This window comes from Callorhinus ursinus, unplaced genomic scaffold (assembly GCF_003265705.2).
Source record: "Callorhinus ursinus isolate GAN/ISIS: 27379988/994484 unplaced genomic scaffold, GSC_fseal_2.0 scaffold54, whole genome shotgun sequence".
Taxonomy (NCBI): Eukaryota; Metazoa; Chordata; class Mammalia; order Carnivora; family Otariidae; genus Callorhinus; species Callorhinus ursinus.
In genome coordinates, this window is record NW_027397116.1 from 1114989 (window position 1) to 1135100 (window position 20112).

At 42.6% G+C, this 20112-nt stretch overlaps 1 protein-coding gene across 3 annotated transcripts in view; it reads left to right on the top strand.

Moving 5' to 3' along the window:
• HSD17B7 (hydroxysteroid 17-beta dehydrogenase 7) overlaps window positions 1-20112 on the top strand; it is a 29509-nt gene that overhangs the window by 2876 nt on the left and 6521 nt on the right. Inside the window, exons 3-7 of one of the 3 annotated variants that reach the window (XM_025892092.2) lie at window positions 3704-3796; window positions 4820-4934; window positions 8528-8722; window positions 11663-11767; window positions 12507-12563. In XM_025892092.2, coding sequence (XP_025747877.1) covers window positions 3704-3796; window positions 4820-4934; window positions 8528-8722; window positions 11663-11767; window positions 12507-12563 — 565 coding nt within the window. The remainder of the gene's footprint in view (window positions 1-3703; window positions 3797-4819; window positions 4935-8527; window positions 8723-11662; window positions 11768-12506; window positions 12564-20112) is intronic. The other 2 variants (XM_073884046.1, XM_073884047.1) reach the window with 2 other exon arrangements.

Genomic DNA, 20112 nt, shown 5'->3' on the forward strand with positions numbered 1-20112 from the left:
CTGTTGGTGGGAATGCAAGCTTGTGCAACCACTCTGGAAAACAGTATGGAGGTCCCTCAAAAAGCTGAAAATAGAGCTACCCTATGACCCAGCAATTGCAGTACTGGGTATCTACCCCAAAGATAAAGATGTAGTGATCCAAAGGGGCCCCTCACCCGAGTTGTCATCATGCACTGAAATAAAGTTCTCAGACAATGATCCGGGCGGACGGGCAGGACCTGCCTCTGTGAGGGGGCAGCAGCTGGATTCTGCGTGTAGCTTTTGTTTTGTTTTGTCAGAAAAGCAAGGACAGATGCCTCAAAGCATGGGAAAGGAGTACAAAGGAAGGGCAGTTATCTTGAAGACGTGGGGTACGCCTGCACCTTCCCCTACAAGCAGGCACGTAGGAAGGTGGTCACGGGATAAGGGAGAAGCAGGATGTTTGTGCTAGCAATCACCCGAGGCAGGAAGGGAGACTGAGGCTTACATTCTTTCCTAGTTCTTAACCTGTGCCCTGCCCCAGGAGATCATGGGTTCCTGTTCGTACCAGGCTATTGCATTCAATAGCCCAAGACCAGGAACGCTGCTGATGTTTCAGCTGTTTCCGTAGTCACCCCTGAGGGCTGACAATGCATTTTCTAATAACTCCACACCAGTATTTATGGCAGCAATGTCCACGATAGCTAAACTCTGGAAAGAGCCCAGATGTCCACTGACGAATGGATAAAGAAGATGTGGTATGTGTCTATGTGTGTGTGTGTGTGCGCGCGCGTGCGCGCATGCAATGGAATGCTACTCAGCCATCAAAAAGAATGAAATCTTGCCATCTGCAACGATGTGGATGGAACTGGAGGGTATTATGCTGAGCGAAATAAGTCAATCAGAGAAAGACAATTATATGATCTCACTCATGTGGAATTTAAGAAACAAAACAGTATCATAGGGGAAGAGAGGAAAAAATAAAACAAGATGAAATCAGAGAGTGAGGCAAACCGTAAGAGACTCGTAAGCATAGGAAACAAACAGGGTTGCTGGAGGGGTGGGGGTGGGGGAATGGTGGTAACTGGGTGATGGGATGAGCACTGGGTGTTATATATAAGACTGAGGAATCCCTGACCTCTACCTCTGAAACTAATAATACACTATATGTTAATTAATTGAATTTAAAAAAAAAAAAGAATAGCCCTTTCCAGTACAGCGACTTTCGAGATTTTAGGTCGTAACATTCATAATATTAGGTCACTTAGCAGGAACTTGAGGCAGCAAGGCTGTAAGGTGGGAGGGAGCACGGAGGTAAGGCGCACCTGCCATCAGCATTTCAGTACAGCTTCTGTGTGTTCATTTCATCCGCGGAAGCGCTCCTGTTGGGGTGAGTGCTCTCCTCCAGACCTAGCCAACGCTAGTTATAGTGATATTCACAGATGTGGGAATGTGTGCCGATGTCCACGTACATCTATTGCTTTATGTCGAGACTCTCCCGCCCTTAATGGCCCAAGTGATGGTCTGCGATTGTAGACCCGAATTAAATTACAACTGAAGAGAGCTTGGGAAGGGCCCTTCTGTTGGCTAACGCAGCACCATTTCTGACACCTGGGCTTTCTGGCTGTGTGCCTCTCTTCTGTACGCTGTGTGCAGAGGAAAAACTAGTGAGAAATTGCAGTTCTGCTTTATCTGGAAGAGTGCAGTTGTGTCGATCATTTAATCTTTGAGAGTAGTAAATAAGCCGTTTTGCTGAGGGCAGACCTGAATTTGGTGTTCTGCTGCTCTTTCCACTGTTGGCTGAGCATTGCCTTTCCACTTCGGGCAAAATTTGTTAATGTTCTTAGATGGCAGTTTGCACATTAGATAATGGAACAACCAACAGTTGATGGGCCCACGTGCATCAGAGAAATACAGATCAGAACCACAATGGGATCCCACCTCACACCGGTCAGAATGGCTAAAATCAACAAGTCAGGAAATGACAGATGTTGACAAGGATGCCAAGAAAGGGGAACCCTCCTACACTGTTGGTGGGAAGGCAAGCTGGTGCAGCCGCTCTGGAAAACAGTATGGAGGTTCTTCAAGAAGTTGAAAATAGAGCCGCCCTATGACCCAGCAATTGCATTACTAGGTATTTAGCCAAAGGATACAAACATAGTGATTCAAAGAGGCACCTGCACCCCAATGTTTATAGCAGCAATGTCCATAATGGCCCAACTATGGGAAGAGCCCAGATTTCCACTGATAGACGAATAAAGAGCCCAGATTTCCACTGACAGATGAATAAAGAATACACACACACACACACACACACACACACACACACACACACAATGGAATACTACTCAGCCATCAGAAAGAATGAAATTGCCATTTGCAATGATGTGGGTGCAACTAGAGGGTATTATGCTAAGCAAAATAAGTCAGTCAGAGAAAGAAATACCATATGATTTCACTCCTATGTGGAATTTAAGAAACAAAACAAAGGAACCTAGGGGAAGGGAAGAAAAAATAAGATGAAAACAGAGAGGGAGGCAAACCGTAAGAGATGCTGAACTCTACGAAACAAACTGAGGGTTGGGTTTGGAGTGGGTGGGGAGATGGGGTAACTGGGGGATGGGCATTAAGGAGGGCACGTGATGTAATGAGCACTGGATGTTATGTAAGACTGATGAATCACTAATTCTACCCCTGAAACTAATAATTCACTATATGTTAACTAAATTGAATTTAAATAAAGAAAAAAATAGATGGGTCCACACGACTTTATGGCGCTTACACGGATGGATGGCCCCGTAGTATCCACATCAGCATTTTAAACAGAAAGTTTAGTAATTAGAGTCATTTGGCTGGTAATTACTTATAGAATGATAAAGAAATGTTTGTGTGCCATCTGTGTTGGTAACGTGGATGTATTTTAAGGTAGCTATGGCCCGTATTGTCTTGGACTATACAGAAGGGCGCACGGAGATAGTGTAATGCATAGAATTGTAGGAGATATTATGAATATTCATGGTGCCTGTGAGGATCATGAGGGCAGGCTTGGCCCTTGTTCAAGAAGAGTACACTAGATTAAGGCCTACAGAGGTTTAAAAATGAAAAAGCTCTCTCAAGTCAGCATGTCACTGTTCTCTCTATGACAGGTGTCCTGGAAGGAGCTTTCCAAGAGTGCTGTACCCCCATTCAGCTTCTGTCATGTGATTGTATTCTTGTGAGCTTTCATCATTTTATGATACAGAGCCCCTGGCCACGAACAGCGAGCGGTTTCCACATGGATTGGTTGCTTTAGTAGATATACTGGCATTCAGGTTCCAGCATTGATGGCTCAGATTGGGTGATTACTAATATTATATAAATTTTACTTTTCGATAGGGAAGATGTGACTGTAAAAAAAAAAAAAAAGTAGACAACTTTCTAAGACCAGTTGGAGAGTGGGTTTAATAGGCAGTGGGTTACCACCTGCCTCCCTAATTGGGAGGGCAAAGCTAGAAGGAGTCTTGATCTGAAAAGATTTAACTTCAAAGCCCATTATAGCTCCCCAAATTCTGTTTGAAGCCACTGTCAAAAAAAAAGAATACTCAAATATTTACTGTGGCTGAAGAAACAGCGTTGAGAAAGAAGTGGTGTAACCCTGATGTGTCATGCGTCCCCTTCGGAAAGCATTTTCTGTCCTTTGTAGGCTTTCTTTATTCCAGTTGCTCTAGAGAAGATGAACAATCTTGTCTTGGTGTTTTCCTTGCAGGTTTCAGAGATTAGACTATGTCTATTTGAATGCTGGGATCATGCCCAATCCACAGCTGAATATCAAAGCGCTTTTCTCTGGCCTCTTTTCAAGGTAATGTCCATTTTCTAGATGAACTGGGTGAAAGGAATCAGTTGTTTGTTTGTTTGTTTTTGCCTGGTTTTTCCCTCAGTAGGTTAAGTTAGGGGGCTGAGGGGCGGCTGAGAAGAATAAAGACAGGAAGTGTTGCAGGGAATGGGTGCTGTAGGTCTCCAGGACATCCCAAGTGGTAGAGGCTTCGGAAGGTCCATGTTTGGTCTGCCGGGATGTGTCTAGTAGCAAGAACATCTCAGAATCTGGCAGAGTTGTCAGTGAGATTGTCCGAGTTGTCAGTACCAAAGCTGCTTTGGAAGCATTTCCCAGCTCTGTGGCAGATAGTCTGCCCCAGAGGCGGGGGAAATGCATAGAACCAAAGGTCTCCCCGGGAGGTTCTCAACACACAGTAGCACAGTGGCTTCCAAAAATGTTTGATCACAACCTACAGTGAGAAATAAATCTTATCTTGTGACTTACATACTTAGGGCATTCTTCGTACATTGCTACTTTTGTTTTGCTTCTCTTCCATTACACACACACACACACACACACACACACACACACACACACACACACAGGTCTTGACCTAGTAAATGGATCTCACAGCAAATCACCGTGTTAATGTCTTCAGTGCTTTAAGAATTCCCAGTAAAAAACCAACCTGTGTAACTTGGGAAGTTAACCATCATTTTGTGAAGGGGAAGACTTTTTCTCCTTTCGCACCGCTGTTATCTCCCCAGAGAAGTTCACCTGCAACCTGATGTGGAAAAAAAGTGAAAAGAGTTTTAGCAGCAGATTTTTTTGAGTCAGGTCCAATGGGTAGTATGAGTTATAATATAAATACTTCTCTGAATTGGGGGAAAGGAAGAATTTTTGCATCTTATTTATATACACACAATAACACAGTCTGAGAAATAGGTATTTTTATAGGATCAAGGAAAATGTAGTTTTGGGCTGGGGAGGGTGGCAGGGAGGGTTTTCCAGTATTTTCGGTATTTTTATTCCTTTTAAAAGGCATACAATTGTCTTCTCCTGTTTCAGAAAAGTGATTCATATGTTCTCCACAGCTGAAGGATTGCTGACCCAGGAAGATAAAGTCACTGCTGATGGGTTCCAGGAGGTGTTTGAAACCAATGTCTTTGGCCACTTTATTCTGGTAAAAGGACTGGGCTCAAGAAGCTCATATTAGTGCTGGAATCCTAAAGGCTGGCTTGGACATGTCCCAGGCCTGTTTGTTAAGCTCATTAATTTATGGCTAGCATGAAATCCTTGAGTATTTAAATGGGGTGATCACTGCACTCTGTGAAAACATTGCTTCCCTAAAGCATTTGATTGATATATTTTCTTTTTTTTCTTTTGATGTCAATTCTAGAGAGCAGAGACAAAGTGAGAAAGAAACACACAGGTGCCTTCAGAAACAATGTACAAACTGTGAGGAAGTGTACCCGTCCTGTTCTGAACGGTCTTTGAAACTGGGCTTGGTGCCAGATAGGATAGGGGAGTGGGCAAGCCACTGTTAAACGAGAATCCATAATTAGTCTCTTATTATCTTGATTTCTGATTCTTCGCACCTATACCATGTGTTATGGTTCCAGGCACCCATATACATGTAAGCAAGAGACGTGTAGCTTGTCTCACCTGTTCTGCGCTCTTGCTCAGGCGTAATCCCAGGGGACAGCTCTACTGTCTAGATTAAGTAATGCCCGACTGTGTCGCTGGTGGCCTGTCATTCCCCGGTGTTGGAGGAACCCCGATGCTGGGTTGGCCTGCACAGAGCCTGTATTTCTGACGCCTCTCTATTCACCGCCACTCTTCTTCACCTTCAGCCCCATTTCCCTTAACATTGGAACTCTTTGAGCACTCGCCTGTATTTACAGTAAATGAAGATGTAGGCAAATGTTGGGATATTGTGGACCCACTAAAAGAAATGAGATAAATGTTTTGCACTTATGTGGGACAGCCTCTCGTATTTTATTATGAAGAAGAAATAGCAGGGGCCTGTATGTATAGCGTGAGCTCATTTGTAGAAACAGAAGAAAATCCATCTCGACGTAGTGTATATAAATGTATATAATATTTCTAGAATGATGCAGATAAAACTGGGAGCAGTTTTAGGCCTTGATGAACTGGGGTGCCGGGATATCAGGGATGAGGGGGAGCTTCGTGTTTCATTCTCTAACCTTTAGTGCTATTCACTTCATGTGATGTGGTGTCACTTTTTCAATGACAAAAGTTAATTAAAATGTAAAGTTAGAATGGGATTGAATTCTTGTCTGTTCTTTCTTTATACCTTTACACAGATCCTTTATCTAATATTTCCTTTATCTTTTTACAATACTCGTTCTTTGCTTTCTTTTTGAATTATTAAATTAATTGGTAATGATAGAAGATAATTATCACTAGTCTGTTAAGTTTTTGATAAATCTAGTGTTTAAAAATTAAGTTGTGGGACGCCTGGATGGCTCATCAGTTAAGCATCTGCCTTCGGTTCTGGTCTTGATCTCAGGGTCCTAGGATCGAGTCTCGCATCAGGCTCCCTGCTCAGTAGGGAGTCGGCTTCTCCCTCTGCTGCTCGCCCTGCTTGTGGTCTCTTTCTCTCTCCCTCTCTCTCTCTGACAAATAAATAAAATCTTCAAAAAAATAAAAATAAAATAAAAATTAAGTTGGTCAGAAGATCAGGTATTTGGGTCATCTGTGTTGGGGGAATGGCAGAGGAGTCATGGCCGTGGGCATGATGATCATAGGTGTCCTGATGACATGACCTATCCTTGTGTATCCTTATATAGGGAGGCATATCAGGAGGGGTTTTGGAATGGGTTTATCTAATAAAGTCATCAGAGGGTTACAGATTAGGTTTAAGAATCTTACCACTTCTTCTAGGACACAAACTCGGATTCTAGGTTCAGGTGTAAATGCATCATCCATCCCCAGTTTGATTATCTGTAACGTGACCAAACTTTTATCATTGTTATAAAGAGTAGAGGTAATTTCCATGAAGTTCCAAGCACAGCATAGTATTACAGTCCAGGAACCAGTTAACTGATTTAATCTCGTATGTATGAGTTATCTTGATTGCATTTGACTTATTTGTTCATTGCAAATGTGGAGCGCCTCTGGAAGCTTTCCTAGGTTTTTCTGTAACACAATTTTTGCTTTAGAATAGTTTTAGACTTACAGAACTACTGCACAGCTAGTACAGAGAGTTCCTGTGTTCCCCGCCCCCCTCAGTTTTCTCTACTACTACTATTTGTCACAGTAGGAGAACCAATACTGATACCTTACTATTAATGGAAGTCCAAACTTTATTCAGCTTTCTTCCATTCTGCCTAATGTCCCCTTGTCAGCTCGAGGACCCTTTCTTGGACACCACAGTACGTTTAGTAGCTGTCTCCTCAGGCTCCCCTTGGCTGTGACAGTTTCTCAGATTTCCCTTGTTTTTCATGATCTTGACAGTTTTGAGGATTCCAGCTGAGGTATTTTTCCTCAGCTGGGATTTGTCTGAAATGTTTCTCATGGTTAGACTTGAGTAACATGTTTGCGGGAGGAGGACCACAGAGGTGAAGACCATTCTCGTCACGTCACGTCACATGAAATGTCACTGTGACTTGTTAGCATTGACGTTCTCTCTGATCTCCCAGCTTGTGTTTGTCAGGTTTTTTCATCGTGAAGTCTCTCTTTTTGTCTTTCTCTCCCTTTCCGTATTGTACTCTTTGGAAGAGACTATGTATAGCTCGCACTTAAGGGGTTGTGTTTGACGCCCCAAAGGGTCGATTAGCTACATAAATTATTTGGAACTTTTCTGCAAGAGAGATTTGTCTGTTCTCTATCTAATGCTTTACTCAGTCATTTCTTGGTCAAGTGTATCTCAATAAAGCTGCGAAAATCACTTATATTCCTATGGGCTTGTGGATATGTATTTCCTACTTTGAGTTGGAAATACTACTTTATTTTCTTGCCCAAATTATTCCAATTTGGGTCTCTGGGGGCTCTTTGCATTGGATCCTGCATATCTCTGATATAGCCTCGTTGGTGTGGTTTTCTGTTTTGAGCATGTTCTTTCTGGCACTACGAGATGGTTCAGGCTCATTGGGTATATTTCCTGCCCCAGTCTTAGAATCAGCCATTTCCCTAAGGAGATCTGGTTCCACTTTTTTTTTTTTTTTTAAGATTTATTAACTTATTTTAGAGAGAGAGAGAGAAAGAGAGCTTGAGCAGGGAGAGGAACAGAGGGAGAGAATCCTCAAGCAGACTCTCCACTGAGCGTGGAACCTGTCATGGGGCTCCATCCCAGGACCCTGAGATCATGACCTAAAGCCAAAATCAAGAGTCGGATGCTTAACTGACTGAGCCACCCAGGCATCCCAAGATCTGGTTCCTCTTGTTAGACAATGGTATTAGAAACCAAGATCTGGTGCTTGTTGCTACCGATGGATCAGTAGCTTCTAGGCTAACAGAGCAGGGAGATACACGTGCATGGTAACCCCTGTATATGTAAGTACCTATAAGTATTTTTATATGTAACCGTCTCTATTTTTATGAAGCTAAACATCAGTTCATACCGATGCCTCTAAGCCTAACTCTAACCCTAACCCGCATGGGTCATTCAAGCCGCCCTCTCTCGCGTGTCTGGAGTAGCCCCTCCAGCAGTGACATTCCTGTTCAGCTCCAGGATACGTTTACATTGGCTTCACAGCTGTTATCCTGTACTCCTCCAATAGATGTTGATCCATTTTGTTGCTTTTTTATCAGGTTCAGGAACTGGAAGCTCTCCTCTGTCACAGCGACAGTCCTTCCCGGCTCATCTGGACATCATCTCGCAATGCAAGGAAATCTAATTTCCACCTTGAGGACATCCAGCACAGCAGAGGTCAGGAGCCCTACAGCTCCTCCAAATACGCAATTGACCTACTGAGTGTGGCGCTGAACCGGAACTTCAATCCACGGGTGAGGCCCGGCTCGGTGGCGCGGGAGCGGCCGCGGGTGAGGCCTGGCTCAGCCTAACAAAGCACATACTTGAGGTGCTGTACTCCTTACCTGTGTATGGCATTCAGTGCCTTTCCCATCACACTGAGTGTAGGCCTGAATATTCCCATTTTCATGTGAGGACCCCACAGTGTGGAGAGGTTAGGTGATTGACCCAGTCATACAGCTAGTTAATGGTCGAGCTCAGAGTTGAGCCTGGGGCTATTTGACTATAGGTTGGAATTTTCCCACTAAACCATGCTGTGTTCCAGGGGTTTTTCATATCAGATGCTCTAGGACCTTCAGTAGTTACAAAGCCTTCTGGATAGTGGTGATCTTTGGTGAGACTCCAGAGCTCTGTCTCTCTGAGGACTCTGGGGTTTGGGGGTGTTTCTTTGGAGAAAGCAGCCCTTGCCCAGCTCATTGTGGCCTCTGATCTGGAGCTTACTGCTCCCTGGATGTCTTTCCTGCTCAGGTCTAAAACCTTCACTGAAAACCTCCAGGCTTTCCCATGGCATTTTCCTTTGTTTGCCTTGACTCTGCTGTTTGAGTGTGGGGCTGTGGAGAAATTTAATGCCACTAATATTTACAGAAGACCTACCGTGTTTAGGGCACTGGGCCAGGCCTAGGGCTGAGGAGAAAGCAGAAAGAAAAAGGTGACCAAGAAACTTTCTGCCCTTGCAGGACCTTCTCTGGCGATGCATCAGACACAGTCAGAGCCTCCTGTGATGATCTCGAGTGGGTTTATCCTGTCTGTCAGATAGAACTCTCTCTCCTGGAACCCTGTCTCTTAGGAAAGAGGACGGTCTAGGCGTAGAAGCTGAGAGCATCTCCTAGAACTGGATTTGAATGCGTGGACAGATTATTTCATCTCCCGATGCGTCAGTTTCCTCATCTGAAAAATAGGGATAAAAATAGTGCCTGCTTCACAGATTTGTTGGGAGGGTCGAATGAGAGGGATGGTGTGAAGCATTCACAGTAGCTACTAGTCTCGGAATGTGTGTGTGCGCGTCTGTGTCTGCACATGCATGCACGTGTGGGTGTCAACGAGTGGGGGGAGGGTCTAGCCATGTGCACACGCTGGGTTTGCGGGTGTGTGTATATGTGTGTGCTATGATTGTCCATGTGGTATGTGCGCGTGTATGGGTGTCTTGTGTGTACGGGAGGCGCGTGGTCTGCACGCGTGTACATGTGCCCCTGTGTGTTTATGTTGGCTATCATCATCCTTACGATTATTATTACTATTATTATTATTATTTGAGTTCAGTGTGTTGGTCCAGTGGTTAGGCTCCTTCTGAGGTTTCTTCAGATGTTTGTAAAGTTGTCACGACTGCTTGTGCTCCGGAAGCTTCCTTTTGGGGGCAAGGTCAGAGTGGATTAGCTTCTCTTTTCATAAAATGTTCTGGGATTTCACTTAAGTTTTAATCGTCAAGGAAGCTTTGGGATTTCATCTTTTACAAGAAAGAGAGATTTAGCTAATACTGTTGTCTCCTAAAGCCTGTATGATTGGTTTTCAGCCCACGGCTTTTCCTCCTTGGCTTTTAGGAAGGGGGAACGACATCCTCTTGAAGGCTTGTATCACCGGGAATGCCGTTGGTCCATGGGGCCACCTGCTAGAGTTTAGTCATCACCTTTCACCCACGTCTCATAACAACACTCAGGTTGTCACAGCTGATTCTTGTGACGTGCAGGGGGACTGGGTTCTCCGATGAGGCTGCCTCCTTGTTTGTTTCTTTTGTCGCTCAACATCAGAACATTACAGGGGTCCGAGACCCAGGATTTCAGTTCACAGATGTCTGTCTTTAGGACTGAAGAGTCCCTAACTGTTCCTAGCTAGCTCCCAGAATAAGAAATCTTCCTTAGCTATCGCTGGGGGAAAATGTGTTACTCTCCTGGGGAGAAGTTTTGGTCTCTGATGAGTCCAGGCTCTTCCTTGTTTCCAGAGGACCTTTGGTAAATCACGGGGACTTCCAGGGATTGGATAATCTGTCAGGTGGCACGGAGCCTCTGCAGCCCCGAGTAAAGGAAGAACATCCTCCAGCTGCTCTTGCTCGGGGTGCTCTCTGCCCACTGAACTGTTTGGGTTATACTGGTACTTCCTATTTTCATTTGAAAGAAAAAATAAAATTAAAAGTAATAAAAATTAGAATTAAAATGGTCAATAGCTACATAAGGTAAAAATGTAGTAAAAATTGAATTAAGTCAACTAGTAAAACCAATCCCAGTGCTCCAAGGATTGGTAAAGCCCACACAGGGCCCTTCCTGGTAGTACACGCTCTGTGTTAATTGGGCTCTGTTCGAGGGCAGATCTTTCTAAAATGACAGGTCCCAGGCTAAGGACCTGATGTAGAACTCTTTAGTTGGGGGAGCTGCTTTGTGGAACCACATGCAGTCCTTCGTTCACCTCTCATAACAGGAACTCCCTCCTCAAGCTGCAAGTGTGCAGCTTATGTACCTGCAGGGGAGCAGACACAAACTTTAGGTTTAGCTGTCTGTTCTCTACTAGACCAGAAACTTCTTGAAGGCAGAGACTGTATTGTAGGTGTCTTTTTTATCTGCAGTGCTTATTATGATCGATAACCCGATCTTCAGTTAAGCCAGTACTTGACAAACTCCAGTAACCAGATCCTGCTTTTCTCTTCCAGCCCCAAGCTGGGTTATTCTTTGTTCTGTGAGTTTCTGGAGAACAGAGACCTTGTCTTCCTCATCTTTGCATCCTGAGCGCCTCTCCTCGTGAGTCCTCCGGACATGATTCTTTCACTGCAATGGTTTGCCAGGCTTCAGGGGCAGCTCAGAGCGTAAATCCTTCATGCCCCGGCTTCCTGATTCGTTTGCCTGTCTCCTTTGTTCACAAGCCCGCGGATGGGCTGCATCGAGTCCACTGCATTTGAACCTTACTTTGGCTCCTCCCTGTGCTCCCAGGGTCTGTATTCCAGCGTGGTGTGTCCAGGCACAATGGTGACCAGGATGACCTGTGGAATTCTCCCTCCCTGTGTGTGGACAGTCCTGCTGCCCATCATATGGCTGGTAAGTGATGAACACTTACTTCAGCTCTTCGACCCGGGACCAAAAGGATGTGTTTAAGGGTTGGGAACTGATTTAAGAAGTTGAACCAGAAGGTGGCAGAGTTTCATTTCATTTGCGGTTTTTGAAGTTCCTTCGTGTCTCACTTTCGCTTTGTACACCCTGCTGTCCCCTGCCTCACCATCTGAATGTCCCCTTCTCTGTCAGGGGCTGTGTCTTTGATCATGCACCATAGCTCCCAGGAGTTCTAGGATGACATAATTTTGAGAAACCTGTGTTAAGGGATATTAAACTGATTTCTCCGAGCTCTCAATGTGGTCATATGCATTAAAAGTTCCCAAGAAGGGGATGGTTGTGCACTGTATGGCCACGGAACCATGTTTTTGCTTGTTTCTTTTGTTTTGTGCTTTGAGCGTCTTGCAGGACCAGTGTTCCTTCCCCACTAGAAAATGCTGCTTATAGGAAATGTTTTTCTCTTGCAGAGCTCTGCAAAAAATGTCCCTCCATGATGGCAGGTATAAGAACAAAATGAGAAGGAATTATGCCTCCATGTTAAAGGTGGTTGGCTCAGAGTGATGGAGATTAAGTGATATTTCCTTTTTAGACTTCTTTAGTTTTCGATACTTAAAAAAATGTTCTCTGATGAGAAATGCAGATTATCTTTTTTAGTATATAAATGAATAATGCTTTTGTGACTCTGTTCTACACCGCCACAAAATGACGGTTCTTTTCTTTTCCTCAGCTTCGCTTTTTTGCAAATGCTTTCACTTTGACGCCGTACAACGGAACGGAAGCCCTGGTACGTTGCTGGAGTTGCAGTTGCTTGTATGGTTGCTTAGCGGGTATAAATTGAAGTTCACTGGGAGTGGAAACAATCTCAACAGAAAAGATAAGCTCTGTGAATAATCAAAGGTCCTGTTTTGGACTAAGGGAGACCATGAGCCTGAGGACAGAGTATGAGGAGTGGAATTTAGAAGGATAGTATCTACCATAGCCTTGGATACCATGTCGTATGGACAGCATTTCTGCAGAAACAAGATACATAGCAGCTAGAGGGCAGAGCAGCGGAATACTGCAGGGGCAGGCAAAGCAAGATGGTAGCCAGGCCAATGGTTCCCATGGAGAAGGTGCGTATTGCAGGCCAAGAGTACAGGTGACACAGTCCAACTCCATTTCCTTCTACAACGATTCTCTCCTCTGTTTAAATATTAAGAGAATCAAGTTGTTACTATATTAGAAAGGCAGTGCCTTTCCTTAAATGGCAAGTGGATTACGTGTGTTTCCTCATCAATGGCAGACATTACTGATTACTCAAACGATGTCTCTGATGATTCGTCAACAAAAGGCCTCAAAGGCACCTTCCGCTCATGGATCAGAATTGTCCCACGAGATGCAGCTTCTTTGTCCTCTGTCACTGTAGTGCTTATTCTTACTAGATTCTTAAATCTTGGCTCAATTGAAATTAACTAAGGAAAACACTGAGGGAAGCAGTTGGCATTCTTGCTTCGGTAAACGTTGCAGAAATAAATGCATTTGTCGTAGGAACACAAATTGATTGTCAAAGCAAGTGCTTTTAAACCAGTTTTAATTAGTCCTTCATATATTTGCCAAAGCATTAGAAATAGTATGTGGTCCTTTAGAGATTACTCATTCTACAGATCTCAGATACTAAAAATCAAGTGTGGAGGTCAAGTATATATTGACTATCGGTGGTGTGAAGAATGGTTAGAAGACAAAATCTCCAGTTACTAAGGAGCTTAGGGTCATGTTTCGGGGAAAAGAAAAGACTATAGAAGATGCAAGAAAATAAGACATTTTGTCATCAGGTGGTGAGTGGTTGGACTGATCAGAAAGGAGGATCCCTGGAAGCTGGGCTGGTGGGAGCAGGCTTTTCTCACTAAGTAGGGCTTGATCTGGGCTCTGAAGGATGACCTGGATCTGGATGGGACAGCATGACCCATGGCACAGTTTAAAAAATTTGTGACCCTGCTGGAATTTCCTAAAATGTGGATGGATGCCTCCGATTGCCACTTAGTAATGGTTGTAAATGCTGGTAGATATGGATAGATGAGGGTTTGGGCCTAGCTCATGTGTGGTAAGAATCTCTGCAATCCTCAGGTGAGTTTCAGCTCCTTACGTGGACTGAGCTGGAGTGGCCGAAGGCACAGTGGTTCAGCGTGTGGACTCTATAGAGTTTGACTGGTTCTGTTCAAATCCCACTTCTCCAGTTTCTGGCTATGAAATACTGGGCACAATTTTTCACTCATTTAAGCCTTTTATTATCTGTAAAACAGGAATTATGGGCATACATGAGAGGAGGCTTACCGTAAAGGATTTTGTGTATTTCAGCACTTAAGATTTTTTAAAAATTTTATTTATTTATTTTTTTACCTTTTTTTTTTTGTTATTAACATGTAATGGATTATTTGTTTCAGGGGTACAGGCCTGTGATTCATCAGTCTTGCACAATTCACAGCACTCACCCTAGCACATACCCTCCCCAATGTCCATCATCGAGCCACCACATCCCTCCTACCCCCCTCCACTCCAGCAACCCCCAGTTTGTTTCCTGAGATTGAGTCTCTTACTGTTTGTCTCCCTCTCTGGTTTCGTCTTATTTCATTTTTCCCTCCCTTCCCTGATGATCCTCTGTCTTGTTTCTCAAATTCCTCATATCAGTGAGATCATATGATACTTGTCTTTCTCTGATTGACTTATTTCGCTCAGCATAATACCCTTTCGATATATCCACGTCGTTGGAGATGGCAAGATTTCGTTTTTTTGATGACTGCATAATATTCCATTGTGTATATATACCACTTCTTTATCCATTCATCTGTTGATGGACATCTGGGCTCTTTCCATAGTTTGGCTATTGTGGACATTGCTGCTATAAACATTGGGATGCAGGTGCCCCTTCGGATCCCTACATTTGTATCTTTGGGGTAAATACCCAGCAGTGCAGTTGCTGGGTCGTAGGGTAGCTCTATTTTCAACTTTTTGAGGAACCTCCATACTGTTTTCCAGAGTGGCTGCCCCAGCTTGCGTTCCCACCAACAGTGTAGGGAGGGTTCCCCTTTCTCTGCATCCCCGCCAACATCTGTTGTTTTCCTGACTTGTTAATTTTAGCCATTCTGACTGGTGTGAGGTGGTATCTCATTGAGGTTTTGATTTGTATTTCCCTGATGCCAAGTGACGTTGAGCACTTTTTCATGTGTCTGTTGGCCATTTGGATGTCTTTTTTCTTGAAGATTTTATTTATTTGTCAGAGAGATAGAGAGAGAGGGAGAGAGCAAGCACAAGTAGGGGGAGTAGCAGGCAGAGGGAGAGAAGCAGGCTTCCAGCTGATCAAGGAGCCCGATGTGGGACTTGATCCCAGGACCCCGGTCATGTCCTGAGCCGAAGGCAGACGCTTAACTGACTGAGCCACCCAGGCGTCCCCTTTTGGATGTCTTCTTTGCAGAAATGTCTGTTCATGTCTTCTGCCCATTTCTTGATTTGATTATTTGTTGTCTGGGCGTTGAGTTTGATAAGTTCTTTATAGATTTTGGATACTAGCCCTTTATCTGATACGTGATTTGCAAATATCTTCTCCCATTCTGTCGGTTGTCTCTTAGTCTTGTTGACTGTTTCCTTTGCTGTGTAAAAACTTTTTATCTTGATGAAGTCCCAATAGTTCATTCCTGCACTTGCTTCCTTTGCCTTTGGCGATGTTTCTAGGAAGAAGTTGCTGTGGCTGAGGTCGAAGAGGTTGCTGCCTGTGTCCTCCTCAAGTATTTTGATGGATTCCTGTCTCGCATTTAGGTCTTTCATCCATTTTGCATCTATTTTTGTGTGTGATGTAAGGAAATGGTCCACTTTCATTCTTCTGCATGTGGCTGTCCAATTTTCCCAGCACCGTTTGTTGAAGAGACTGTCTTTTATCCATTGGACATTTCATCCTGCTTTGTCAAAGATTAGTTGACCATAGAGTCCATTTCTGGGCTCTCTATTCTGTTCCATTGATCTGTGTGTCTGTTTTTGTCCCAGTAGTACCATACTGTCTTGATGATTATAGCTTTGTAATAGAGCTTGAAGTCTGGAATTGTGATGCCGCCAGCTTTGCTTTTCTTTTTCAACATTCCTCTGGCTATTTGGGCACTTTTCTGGTTCCATATAAATTTAGGATTATTCTATTTCTTTGAAGTAGCATAGACATTTTCACAATATTTGTTCTTCCAATCCATGAGGATGGAACGTTTTTTCATTTCTTTGTGTCTTCCTCAATTTCTTTCATGAGTATTCTGTGGTTTTCTGAGTACAGATTCTTTGCCTCTTTGGTTAGATTTATTCCTAGGTATCTTATGGTTTTGGGTGCAATTGTAAATGGGATCGACTCCTTAATTTCTCTTTCTTCTGTCTTGTTGGTGTATAGAAATGCCACTGATTTCTGTGCATTGATTTTATATCCTGCCACTTTACTGAATTCTTGTATATATGAGTTCTAGCAGTTTTGGGGTGGAGTCTTTTGGGTTTTCCACATACAGTATCATATCATCTGCAAAGAGTGAGAATTTGACTTCTTTGCCGATTAGGATGCCTTTGATTTCTTTTTGTTGTCTGATTGCTGTGGCTAGGACTTCTAGTACTATGTTGAATAGCAGTGGTGATAGTGGAATCCCAGCCATGTTCCTGATCTTAGAGGGAAAGCTCTCAGTTTTTCCCCATTGAGAATGATACTCGCTGTGGGTTTTTCATAGATGGCTTTTATGATATTGAGGTATGTACCCTCTATCCCTACACTGTGAAGAGTTTTAATCAAGAAAGGGTGCTGTACTTTGTCAAATGCTTTTTCTGCATCTATTGAGAGGATCCTATGGTTCTTGTTCTTTCTTTTATTAATGTATTATATCACATTGATTGATTTGCGGATGTTGAACCAACCTTGCAGCCCAGGAGTAAATCCCACTTGGTCATGGTGAATAATCCTTTTAATGTACTGTTGGATCTTATTGGCTAGCATTTTGGTGAGAATTTTTACATCCATGTTCATCAGGGATATTGGTTTGTAATTCTCCTTTTTGATGGGGTCTTTGTCTGGTTTGGGGATCAAGGTAATTGTGGCCTCATAAAATGAGTTTGGAAGTTTTCCTTCCATTTCTATTTTTTGGAACAGTTTCAGAAGAATAGGTATTAATTCCTCTTTAAATGTTTGGTAGAATTCTCCTGGGAAGCCATCTGGCCCTGGGCTTTTGTTTGTTGGGAGATTTTTGATTATTGCTTCAATTTCCTCACTGGTTATGGGTCTGTTCAGATTTCCTATTTTCTTCCTGGTTCAGTTTTGGTAGTTTACACGTCTCTAGGAATGCATCCATTTCTTCCAGATTGTCTAATTTGCTGGCATAGAGTTGCTCATAGTATGTTCTTATAATTGTTTGGGTTTTTTTGGTTTTATTTGTTTATTTTTTTTGAACTTTTTTTTTTATTATGTTACGTTAATCACCATACATTACATCATTAGTTTTTGATGTAGTGTTCCATGATTCATTGTTTGCGTATAACACCCAGCGCTCTGTGCAGTATGTGTCCTCTTTAATACCCATCACCACGCTAACCCATCCCCCCCCTCCCCTCTAGAACCCTCAGTTTGTTTCTCAGAGTCCATAATCTCTCATCGTTCGTCTCCCCCTCCGATTCCCCCCCCTCTTCATTTTTCCCTTTGTATTTCATCGGTGTTGGTTGTGATCTCTCCTCTTTCATTCATGATTTTATTTATTTGGGTCATTTCTCTTTTCGTTTTGGTAAGTCTGGCCAGCGGTTTATCAGTCTTATTAATTCTTTCAAAGAACCAGCTCCTAGTTTCGTTGATCTAGTCTACTGTTCTTTTGGCTTCTATTTCATTGATTTCTGCTCTGATCTTTATTATTTCTCTTCTCCTGCTAGGTTTAGGCTTTATTTGCTGTTCTTCTCCAGCTCCTTTAGGTATAGGGTTAGGTTGTGCATTTGAGACCTTTCTTGTTTCTTGAGAAAGGCTTGTATTGCTATAGACTTTCCTCTTAGGACCACCTTTGCTGCATCCCAAAGATTCTCAACAGCTGTATTTTCATTTTCATTTGTTCTGATGAATCTTTTTAATTATTCTTTAATTTCCTGGTTGACCCATCATTCTTTAGTAGGATGCTCTTAGCCTCCATGTATTTGAGTTCTTTCCAACTTTCCTCTTGTGATTGAGTTCTAGTTTCAAAGCATTGAAAATATTCAGGGAATGATCCCAATCTTTTGGTACCGGTTGAGACCTGATTTGTGACCCAGGATGTGATCTATTCTGGAGAATGTTCCATGGGCACTAGAGGAGAATGTGTATTCTGTTGCTTTGGGATGGAATGTTCTGAATATATCTGTAAAGTCCATCTGGTCCAGTGTGTCATTTAAAGCTTTTATTTTCTTGTTGATCTTTTGCTTAAATGATCTGTCCATTTCAGTGAGGGGGGTATTAAAGTTCCCTACCATTATTGTATTGTTGTCAATGTGTTTCTTTGATTTTGTTTTAATTGGCTTATAAGTGGCTGCTCCCATGTTAGGGGCATAGATATTTAAAATTGTTAGATCTTCTTGTTGGATAGACCCTTTATGTAGGATACAGTGTCCTTCCTCATCTCTTATTGATTTCAAATCTAATTCATCTGATATAAGGATTGCCACCCCAGTTTTCTTTTGATGTACATTAGCATGGTAAATGGTTTTCCACCCCTCACTTTAAATCTGGAGGTGTCTTTGGGTCTAAAATGAGTCTCTTGCAGACAGGATATGGATGGGTCTTGTTTTTTTATTCAGTCTGATACCCTGTGTCTTTTGATTGGGGCATTGAGCCCATTTACATTCAGGGTAACTATTGAAAGATATGAATTTAGTGCCATTGTGTTGCCTGTAAGGTGACTGTTACTGTACATTGTCTCTGTTCCTTTCTGGTCTATGTTACTTTTAGGCTCTCTCTTTGCTTACACGACCCCTTTCAATATTTCTTGTAGGGCTGTTTTGGTGTTCGCAAATTCCTTTAGTTTTTGTTTGTCCTGGAAGCTTTTTATCTCTCCTTCTATTTTCAATGACAGCCAAGCTGGATATAGTATTCTTGGCTGCATATTTTTCTCATTTAGTGCCCTCAATATATCATGCCAGTCCTTTCTGGCCTGCCAGGTCTCTGTGGATAGGTCTGCGGCCTATCTAATGTTTCTACCATTGTAGGTTGCAGACCTCTTGTCTTGAACTGCTTTCAGGATTTTCTCTTTGTCTCTGAGACTCATAAGTTTTACTATTAGATGTTGAGGTGTTGACCTATTTTTATCGATTTCGAGGGCGTTTCTCTGTGCCTCCTGGATTTTGATGCCTGTTTCCTTCTCCAAATTAGGGAAGGTCTCTGCTATAATTTCCTCCAATATACCTTCTGCCCCTCTCTCTCTATCTTCTTCTTCGGGGATCTCAATTATTCGAATATTGTTTTGTCTTATGGTATCACTTCTCTCTCAAATTCTCCCCTTGTGACCCAGTAGTTGTTTATCTCTCTTTTCCTCAGCTGCTTTATTCTCCATCATTTGGTCTTCTGTATCACTAATTTTCTCTTCTGCCTCATTTATCCTAGCAGTTAGAGCCTCCATTTTTGATTGCACCTCATTAATAGCTTTTTTGATTTCGACTTGGTTAGATTTTAGTTCTTTTATTTCTCCAGAAAGGGATTCTCTAGTATCTTCTATACCTTTTTCAAGCCCAGCTACTATCTTTAGAATCGTCATTCTGAACTCTAGTTTTGACATCTTACTAATGTCTCTATTGATTAGGTCCCTGGCAGTCAGTACTGCCTCTTGTTCTTTTTTTTTGAGGTGAGTTTTTCCGTTTTGTCATTTTTGTCCAGAGAATAGATGAATGAGAGAACAAAATGCTAAAAGGGTAACAACGACCCCAGAAAAATATACACCAAAGAAATCAGAAGAGACCCAAAACCAGGGGGGAAAGAAAAAAAAATACAATCAGGCTGGTGAATGGAACAGAGCCACACGCTAGATTTTGGGTGTATTTCGGTCTGTTAGAAGAAACTGCCTCCCAAAATTTTAAAGAAAGAAAAACTTATATATATACAAAAATAAGGGTAAATTGATGAAGGGATGGAATACCACTGTAAAGATGAAAATTGAAAAAGATTTTAAAAAAGGAATTGACAAGAAGTTGGTTGAAAAAAGAAAGAAGAAAAATTTTAAAAAGATAATGTAATCAGGCAAGCCATACGCTAGAGATTTAGGATATATTTTGGTCTTTTAGAAGAAACTGTATCCCAAAATTTTAAAGAAAGAAGAACTCAGATATAAATAAAAAATAGG